The sequence below is a fragment of the Misgurnus anguillicaudatus genome, chromosome 24, assembly GCF_027580225.2.
Source record: "Misgurnus anguillicaudatus chromosome 24, ASM2758022v2, whole genome shotgun sequence".
In the NCBI taxonomy this organism is placed as follows: Eukaryota; Metazoa; Chordata; class Actinopteri; order Cypriniformes; family Cobitidae; genus Misgurnus; species Misgurnus anguillicaudatus.
Window position 1 is genome coordinate 6100001 of NC_073360.2, and position 10000 is coordinate 6110000.

General features: G+C 43.2%; 1 protein-coding gene, 2 long non-coding RNA genes and 2 other non-coding genes across 5 annotated transcripts; all 5 read left to right on the forward strand.

Moving 5' to 3' along the window:
- Positions 1 to 657: 657 nt before the first annotated feature.
- Positions 658 to 2334, forward strand: LOC141361767 (uncharacterized). The gene is made up of 3 exons (XR_012367951.1): positions 658 to 1031; positions 2012 to 2161; positions 2248 to 2334. It is a non-coding gene; the product is annotated as an uncharacterized lncRNA (long non-coding RNA).
- An 88-nt stretch (positions 2335 to 2422) lies between these two features.
- LOC141361424 (uncharacterized) lies at positions 2423 to 3304 on the forward strand. Its single transcript, XR_012367483.1, has 4 exons — positions 2423 to 2537; positions 2635 to 2715; positions 2845 to 3006; positions 3132 to 3304. It is a non-coding gene; the product is annotated as an uncharacterized lncRNA (long non-coding RNA).
- Positions 3305 to 7312: 4008 nt separating this feature from the next.
- On the forward strand, positions 7313 to 8967 carry LOC141361655 (uncharacterized). The gene is made up of 2 exons (XM_073863246.1): positions 7313 to 7592; positions 7692 to 8967. Exons 1-2 carry the CDS (start codon positions 7332 to 7334, stop codon positions 8763 to 8765), a joined length of 1335 nt encoding a protein of 444 aa, XP_073719347.1. The 5' UTR covers positions 7313 to 7331; the 3' UTR covers positions 8766 to 8967.
- Positions 8968 to 9548: 581 nt separating this feature from the next.
- Positions 9549 to 9623, forward strand: trnak-cuu (transfer RNA lysine (anticodon CUU)). Its single transcript has one exon. It is a non-coding gene; the product is annotated as a tRNA-Lys (tRNA).
- A 229-nt stretch (positions 9624 to 9852) lies between these two features.
- trnan-guu (transfer RNA asparagine (anticodon GUU)) lies at positions 9853 to 9926 on the forward strand. Its single transcript has one exon. It is a non-coding gene; the product is annotated as a tRNA-Asn (tRNA).
- Positions 9927 to 10000: the final 74 nt, after the last annotated feature.

Sequence of the window (10000 nt, forward strand, 5' to 3'; positions counted from 1 at the left end):
CCATCCAAAGGACAACATCCAAGCCTAAGCCGAAAGCCAATTGTATGCGTGACTGAAAGAGGAAATTGTCTTATCGAAAGCTCACGCTACAGGAATGTAAGACTGACTGAAGTGCTGTAGCGCTCACACAACAAGGGTCTTGTCATCCGTCATTTTTAACGTGGTTGTGCGCATGCTACACAACACACCGCTTACGAGGCGCACAAACTGAAAGACCAATGGTGAAGAGGCAGTCACGACCAATGGACAAAAACGTTTCCTCATGAATTCATGCGAGAACTTGATCGATCTTTCTCCGTTTATACCGTCGGCACCGTGATTAGCTGGACCCACTTCAAGATCAACTGGCAAGAATATTAAACAGGTCTGAAAAATAGCAGCATCTGTGACTGCTCGAGATGTGCCCGGGTCGCATCGATGTTCTGCTCAAAAACAACAAGCATCAGCATCTGCAACGAACACAGACTCGCCTGCGAGCAAGAGGTTTTGCAGCGGACCTTAATTATTCTGCCTGCTATAGAAAACTCCAGCCAGAAGCCACGTAGCCTGAGCTTGCCTTTACCCGTGCAACATGCAAGGCATCTGTTTGTGCTGTTTCTTCAAGAAGGGAACGCCTTGCGATCAGCCAGCCAACAAACGACACAGCGTTAGGCCCGGCTAGCGGTGCCGGGAGAACGAGAGACTGTCTATTGCCATCCAATCACATATCACTGTTAGCATCTTTCCAACTTTGTCACAGCCAATCAATAAAGCCTAATCCCATCATTGCCTCTGTTGACAGCCAGTCACTATCATCCATTTTCAACTTTTTTATACGTATATGCATCAATCACGTATCAGTATGTGTATCTTTACCTCACAGTTCAGCCAATCAATAAAGTCAATTTCCGAAATCGTCGTCTCCTTGCCTTTGCTGACAACCAATCACTGCATCGTTTCCATCTACCTGGCGGAGCATCGCCAGCGGTTTCCAGCAGTTTAGAAAGAAAGTTGTCCCGGATTTACTTTGAATTTCACGTTTCCAACTAGAGGTAAGAAGCCAATAATGGTGTTATATTTAGTTTTTTTGTGTGTTATATTTAGTTAATTGGCTAATTAGCTAACGTTTTACGTGTAAGTTACACAGATAAACGTCTTATTTATGTAACTTAGAGATCAAGTAGCGGCCAGTTTCATTACTTTTACAGTTTTACATGTTTATATCGATATAATTACTATCGTGAATAATTCACGTTATTACGTTGATATGCGTACATTAAGTTGGCTAAAAATAGCTGACGTTTTATAACGTAATATGAGGCTTGTTTACTGGGCTAATCGATAGTAAACATTATGTAAGTTAGGCTAATTGTTCCTTATGAAAATGAACCTAACGTTAGGTTTTATTGTGGTAAAAGTGTAGTAACCATGTTTACTTTTGTGTGTATTGATTACTATCAGCAAAACCATGGTTTTGGAAAACCATAATTGTGAAAACCATGGTTATTTGTGGTTACCATGGTTTTACTACAGTAACCATGGCTTCTTGGTTTTAGCTGTAGTAAAAGCATGGTTAATTTTCGTAAGGGGTGTGAAAATAACCATGCTTTTATTGTGGTGAAAGTGTAGTAAGCATGTTTTTTTGGTGTATTTATTACAATCAGCAAAACCATGGTTTTATTACACTAACCATGGTTTAACTATGGTTTTGGAAAACCACGATTGTCAAAACCATGGTTATTTTGTGGTTACCATGGTTTTAACTGTAGTTAAACCATGGTTAATTTTCATAAGGGTAAGCCTATGTAATTGAAATGGTATGCAATAATCAGGATTTTTTGAGTTATGGCATATTTTACCCACACACCACCACATTATCCCTTCCTCCCAAATATCAAACTATAACCTTGTAATAAAACACTGAGATTAAATATATGCTATTTAAAAAAAATGTATGAAATTGATTAACTACTCAGTTCTATTGAATAGTCATAAACTTTGTATTTTGCCACACGCTATCTTTTATTGGAAGATGGCTTCCAAGCACAAGAAGCACAGGGCTATGAGTGAGGGTGAATGGATGGCCCGCCTGCGCAGATTTGCCACACAGGGGGTCTGGCCTTCTGAGGCGGGAAACAGACCGGCACCACGGCAGAAGAAATGGCATGACCTGTATCAAAAGGTAAAGTTGGACATGTATATAAACACAAGAAAGAATGTCATATTTAGAGGGAAGAGGTAGTTATGATTCACTGTCATATGTTACAGATTGAGAAGTGTCCACTGCAACACAGGGGGCAAATGTCTCTGTTTGGGGGGACACAGACATGTGACTGTGGTTTCCATACAAAAAAGGTATAAGAAGTGTTTCATAAAACTGTGATGTGTTGATGGTGTTTTGTTTATTTTTGAATTTAATTTCCTTTTCTGTGAAATTGTAGCATTCCAGTTTGGCCCCTGTGTCATCCACACCATCCACGTCACCACCTGTAACACCAGGGCAGTCAGAAACAACATCTGGAAAGGCACCTTTAAAGCCTACTTTAACTTTGGCATCGGTAAATGCATGCCTTTGCAGATATTTATGTTATCATATTTTATAGCATTTTATCACTGTGTATGCTTCACATAATGTTACTAATTTCTTTTTGTCAGTTTACAAAGCCGCGGTTTGGTGGTGTCCATGGTGCAGCTTTAAAGCCAAATCTAGGTGTTGCAAGGACGCATGCAACCAAGGTATAGTAAAAAAAAGACATTTCATTCCATAAAGATATGCAGAGTTTATCTAATCATCGTTACTGCAATACCTGATAATGATAGATTATTTCATTCAAAATTGTAAACTGCCATCTCTTAATCTTGCAGCCTGTTAGCACTTCTGCATTGCCCAGCCCTGCACCTAGGACACCATCTCCTGCTCGCAGTCCCAGGCTGTATATTCAGACCGTCTCCCCCCTGTCTCTTCCTCCTTCTTCTGTGTCTGAAGCAACCTCTTCTTCCTGTGGTCCAGGAGCTGCTTCCAGTGTTGTGAGAAACTCTTTAATTTAATCGTTTTCTTCACACTAAAATTATTGGATCACATAAATATGCTACATTCCTCATAAGTGGCTTGTAATCATGTCTATGTGTTTGTCTTTTTTTTATTACAATAGGAAGTATCAGCCGCGGCCTCTTCTGGGACGTCCTCTGCTCCTCTCACCCCTGTGATCAGCTCCACCTGTGTTTCCTCTGCTGCTCCATTTGTGGCTGGATCCTCTGTCCAACCTGCCGAGGATAGGGTGACCGCTCCAGGTTCAGAGTCTGGATGGCTTCCCACAAAGTTGATGAAAACAATACCACTACAGGATCAGAAGTGGATTTCAGCAGCTTTGTGGAAGCAACATCGGCTTCGTACCGACCTGAAGCTGTGGTATGATCCACCAGAGCCAGCTCTGATCTATCACCAAGGCCCCGCTCCAGAGCGTTTCTTTACACACAGGCTTCTACTCTGGATGCCATACCACCTCTGGAAGGTCAGGCTGTCCTGTCCTGTGTGTGGGAGACAGCTCACAGGCTATGGGGCACACAAGAGAGCCCGCCAGGTTCTGGATGTGGACCGCTTTTATCTTATGATCACAGAGACTCTCTGGTGCAGTGGGTGCAAAGCGGCCTTCATTTCCACCAACAAGGCCATCTTGGACCAGCTGGACTCAGCTCACAGACTGGAATTTAGGCTGATCCTAACTCGAAAGTGAGTATACTGAGATTATTTAGCTTGTGTAACAACTGTTTTGTCATTTAAAACACAATTGAGATGAGCTGGTTTTAATGTTTGTGTCTTTCTGTCTCTCTTTCACTTTGTTTCATTCAGGTATGCCTGTGACATGTGGGTCATAAGGTTCCTCAGGGAGAGGGCCCTGGGCAACAGCCCTTCTCGCTTAGTGAGGCAGCTGCGGGAGAACCACAGCGAAGAGTGGCTGAAGCGCCTTTGCCGATACCTTGGTGCCTGCTCAGACTTCACCTCCCAGCCAAGCCTGCTTCCTGTGAGGTTTCAGGAGCCACCTGAGCCTGAAACTATCCCCTCCCACAGGTGGATGCTGGCTGTTTATGGGCGAGATATCTTGTGCAGGATTGACCACATTAAAGCCAGCATAACCTCCACATATGGATGCATCCTGAAGATGGACTCCACCAAAAAGGTAACTACTTTTTTACATTTCAATAAAAAGAATTGCAAATACACCATTAGTAGTAGCACTGACCTAAAATACGTAAGTAATGTTCCATAAAATATTATGTACAAAAAAATAGCAGTGCAACATCAGTAACCTGATAAACCACTGTTATTCGTAGTAATATTTCTGCATTGGAAATTATTTTGCTCCTGCACATGTTTCACCCATTGTTATAAAATACATCTGCTGCTGAATTTCGCAGTAAAATGGACCATTCCATCCTTGCGTATAAAGAAATGCAGCAAAGTTTATGATGCAAAGTTTGCAATAAGCTCTTGTAAAATATCTGTGTTAAAATAAAGACATCTGCAGAATCACATCAGCCCTGGCCCAAAGAAAAATAGTGTAACATTTTGTGGCCTGATAAGAGTACAATTGTTATTTTGGGGTCTAGTGGTAATTGACAGAACCTCAGGGGTCCCCCGTGTACTGAATTCAAGCAACAGTACACAGTAAAGGCAGTATTGGTTATTTTGACACAGATGTGCAGCAGTTATCAACAACAGTGGTTATGCAACTAAATATTTGTAATTCATTAGCTTAAAGTGAAGTTTAATCTTAAGAAATTTCTTCAGTTTATAAGTGTTGACACTTCTATTTTTTTGAACAGCTTAATATTCATTTTCTTTGCTTCCCTTTAAAAGAACAAGACAGACATAATAATTTTGTTTATGCTTTGATTTGCAATTGAATGTGTAATGTTTTCAATACATTTGAAATAAGAAAATAAAATCTATTTATAAAATTTCTGCACTTTATTTACTTATATTTCACATTATTTTTGCATAACTGTATAAATAATTGAGAGTGAGTGAATAAAGCATCACTCACTGTCTTTTCTGTGTAATTACAGATCACAAAGAAGCTGTCGGGGTTTGCAAAGGGGACAGCATTGTGGCTAACATCTGTCAGCAATGAGGTGGGCCAAATCCTCATTAGTGTTCTGACAGCTCAGGAGGGTCCAGCCCTGGACCGAATGGCAGCTGACCTCATCCGGAGGTACACTGATGCAGGTGTGGCTCCGCCTCAGCTCCTTTATGTGGACTGCGATTGCTGTCGGGAGGGCACTGGGCAGACCAAGCTCAAGCAGCGATTTGGTGGGTGGCCAGACTTGGTGGTGAAGCTGGACATCTACCACTTCATGCGGCGACTGGCAGCTGGGTGCACTAAGGATGCACATCCTCTTTACCCCATTTTAATGGCACGCATGTCTTCCTGTATTTTTGAATGGGACAGTGGGGATGTGTCTCTGCTGAGGCAGGCCAAGAGGGAGCAGCTGAGACATGAAGGTATCCCTAACATCACCGACAATATGGTGGATCAACGGATCACCAAGGAGGAATTGGCCCTGCACTGCCGAAGGCGGACAAGAGGAGAGAAGCAGACCATCTTGATGATTGAGCACCTCCTCAGTGAGCTGATGGGGGTAAAGGGTCGAGACCTTCTTGGTGTCCCTCTTTTGGACCAGCAGAGGATGCAGAACATCTGGCAACTCCAGAAGAAGCACGTAAAGTGCATTCAGGACGAACCAGGTGTGCTGCTCTACACACAGACCGGCACCACCACCAAAATTGGTATTGTGCTGCCAAATTACAGATGTGCAAGGGGCTCCACATCACTGGAGTCCTTTCATCTCCATCTGAACAGGTTCATTCCAGGTCAGTATAAATCATTATTCATCAGAAATATTAAGGGTGACACAATGAATGGCTTTCAATAGCATAGCACAAAAAAGTAATGTAAAGTTATTGATCTTGTCTAAAGGAACAAGTGCCAACAGCTTGAATTTCCAGCTGTACCTCCTGGAAGGCCTGAACAGATGGAATCAAGACCGTAAAATGGCATCTCTGGCAGGCAAACCTCCATCCATGTTAAGCTACTCCGGGGACCTGATGCACTGTGTCAACACCCAAAGTGTTAAGGTACTTGGAAGAGAGCTTGCACCATCTTTTCAGCCACCATCTGTCTATACTGGTGAGTTTCAACTTTAAATTGCTTTTTATATTGCATAAAAATATATAATATTTATATATATATATATTTTTTTATTTCCTTCTAACTGTGTTCTCCTGTCTGTCCCAGGTGAACTCATAGGTATAGATTACCTGTACCGTCAAACAGGGCAGGCCTTACAGGATTTGGATCCTGACTCTGAGGTGACAGATCAGATGTTGGAGGATGTGGGCACAGAGGAGGAGTTGGAGGATGAGGGCTTCGGAGATATCAGTTTGGACCTCAACCTGGATCCCACTATTGAGGCGCTGGACCTGTCCTCTGGCTCATCACCCGCCACGACCAGCGTTGCCAGCACTCCTGCCTCTGCCCAGACTGGGTCTGCTAACACCACTACAGCAGCACCTAATCAACAACTGGTAACTATTCTTAATAATAACAGTTCAAGTAGTATTATTTGTATAGCACTATTAAAGGAATAGTTCACTTTAAAACGAAAATTCTGTCATCATTTACTCATCCTCATGTTGTTCTTAACCTGTATGAATTTATTTTTTCTAATGAACACAAAAGAAGATATTTTGAGAAATGATAGTAACCACACAGCAGTAAGCGACCATAGACTTCCATATTAGGAATAAAAAAATGATGGTATGTAATGGGTACCGTCAACCGTGTGCTTACCATCATTTATCAAAATATTTTCTTAGTCATTTATCACAATACTTCCAAAATATTTTTTTCCTACTATGGAAGTCTATGGTCACTTACTTCTGTGTGTTTACCATCATTTATCAAAATATCTTCTTTTGTGTTTAGAACAACATGAGGATGAGTAAATGATGACAGAATTTTCATTTTAAAGTGAACTATCCCTTTAACTTTATTTGTATAGCGCAATAAAAAGAAAAATAGAAACAAACAAAATACCATTAATACAATCTAAAGAGTAAATAGATTCATAAAAAGCAAAGTAAACAAGATAGGTTAAATTCCATAAACATGTTTTTCCCCTTTTTTCAGTTTTACGCCGCCTCTGGTCCATCCTCCACGACCACCTACACCACCTCTGGGCCATCGTCCATGACCACCTATGCCACGTCTGGTCCATCCGCCATGATGACCTACACCACCTCTGCGCCATCCTCCACAACCACCTACGCCACGTTTGGTCCTTCCGACATAATGACCTACGCCACCTCTTCGCCATCCTCCACAAGCACCTACGCCGCCTCTGGTCCATCCTCCACGACCACCTACACCACCTCTGGTCCATCCTTCACGACCACCTACATCACGTCTGGTCCATCTGCCATGATGACCTACGCCACCTCTGCTCCATCCGCCACAACCACCTACGCCTCCGTCCTTCCTCTCCCGACCACCCTCACTGTCTCCGTAGCCACTGCTCCCCCAGCAGTGCAACCAGTCCCTGAGAAACCACTGGTAAGAATTTTTGTGACAAGTACATTGTGCTAGTTGTGCTGTTGTTCTGCCTGTGATATTGTATCTTTTTAACATTGATTCACTCTTATATTTTACCAGGCTGTGGATGAACGCAGTGTACCAGGGATAGATAGAGTGGACAACCTTGCAAGCTACTTGGTGGGGCTTAGGATGGAATCTGGTCAAACTCTGAGCCACCAGCAGGCCAGTACCATCATTGCCCTATGGCAAAGCCTGCTTCCATATGACCAGCAGAGAGTGGCATATGCTGCCCGGCACCAGGTGAATCTTACAACAGGACGCTTCAGGTGCTCAAAAACCAAGCCTGAATTCACACCTGGTGTGGATAGCATGACCCGTTGCGTCCTTGGGTCAACAGGATCCCCTGCCCAGTGGCCAGACTGTTGCCGCCTGGTAGAGTCTATCTTTGTTAAACTCTGTGATATTCACAGGAGCCCCAAAAAAATAGGAAATCATGCTGTAACAAGATGGACTCTAATTCTGAGGGACTACAGCAAGATCCGGCAGCTGGTCCTGGGCAATGGGACTGTGATGGAGAATACCACCCTGCAATTGTTTCAGGTGAATCAAACAACTTTAAATCAATGGCACAAGAAGCGGCTAAAGAGGCAAGAATGTGCCATCCTGCTTCAGGGTGTGAACTTGCCAGCCCCCATTCCTATTGCTGCTAGGCCTCTCCCGCCTGGACAGACTCGCCCCACTACAGCCCCCCCACAGCTTGGTCCCCAACACCGCTACCACCTGCCAGCAAGCACAGTGGGAAAGGCAGTGGACAAGCGAAAGTCTGCAGTTCCAGCCCCGCACCCCCCTCCTCCAAAGGTTTTCCGACCAAGGCAGTTGTTCCCTGCTGATTCTGCTCCATTACCTGTTGTTCCCAACCCCAGTCCTGCATTTGCCCCGTTTGTGTTTTTATGTCCAGTTCCTGTCATCCGGCAGATTGCTCCAGCTGGCCCCATTCCCTCCCCACCACCTGCTCGGAGGCCCTACGTCCGCACTGTGGACAAAAACAAGTGCAGTCTGTGCCACCAGCCCCAGAACAAAGATACTGGCCACAGCCAGTATTATGGCCACATTTACTGTCCCCTGACTGCTGTTATGCCACTTGACCAATGGAGGGAGGAGATGAAGAAGAAGAGGGCAGATAAAAAATAATAATTTGTTCATTTAAAATGCTATGTGTGTGTGCTTGCTTGCGTACACCTCTGTTAGGGTCATTTGTTCACCCTCTGAAAAGCTAATTTGTTCATTTGCTTTTCACATTTGATCATTTAACCCATATAAATAAGCTTAAAGCTTTTTTGATAAAGTTGTGTTTATGTGAGAGAGAAGGTGTTTGTTATAAAAATAAAAAGAACTTTATTTCTACAACAGTATCCTTTGGCTTTTTTCTATCATACCTATCTGGAAAACTTTTTACAAACTCACACAGATATTAAAATTACAAGAAAGGGACATGATCATATTCCAGACAGATTCACAGGGTGTGTCAAAAACATTTATTTGATATAAAGGTTTATTATTATTATAAGCAGAAGTAGTATCAAATTTTTATTTTTATTATTGCAACAAACCATTAAAATTACAAGAAAAAGGGACAGATTTGTATAGCAGACATGTCCACAGGGTGGGAGAAGTGATTGTCAGAAACATTTCTTAGATATAAAGGTTTGTTATTATTATTATAAGCAGTAGAAGTAGTAGTATCATATTCTTATTTTTATTACTGTTAAGCAAACAAAGCATTCTTATTCTTACCAATTCTTTTTGTATCCGTTTTTAAACTATATTTGATTCATAGCAATTGAAATAGTTTGCATTAATTCATGTATGCTTTGCATGTTCCAGTCGGGGATCGAACCGGCGATTTCTTCATTTTTCTTCCCCCCTTCTTCCCCTTCTTTTCTCCTTCTCCCCCCCTCCCTCCAGACTATTGTTCCCCAGCTTTAGCTCAGTCGGTAGAGCATGAGACTCTTAATCTCAGGGTCGTGGGTTCGAGCCCCACGTTGGGCGTGTAAGCTGCTTTTCTCTTTGGAGCTTTACATCGCAGCCCCAGGCCAAGTGACCTCTATAAAAATCCTGACCGAGGCGTCGCTTTGCATTTCTGTTGGAATTGTTGGTTCCCAGGAAATAAGCTCTCCTGTGTACACCATTAGGACTCCATTCTTCGCGTTATCCTTGTCGCTCGCTGTCAAACAGCCCTCTGATCCGTCCTCCGCCATCCCACACTCCTCTCTTGTCCGTCTCTGTGGCGCAATCGGTTAGCGCGTTCGGCTGTTAACCGAAAGGTTGGTGGTTCGAGCCCACCCAGGGACGCTGGCAGCTTTTCAGTGACAGGGAGTGCACCACAGCATCGTGTCATTGTTGTAGCCGTTGAGGCAACCATGCCG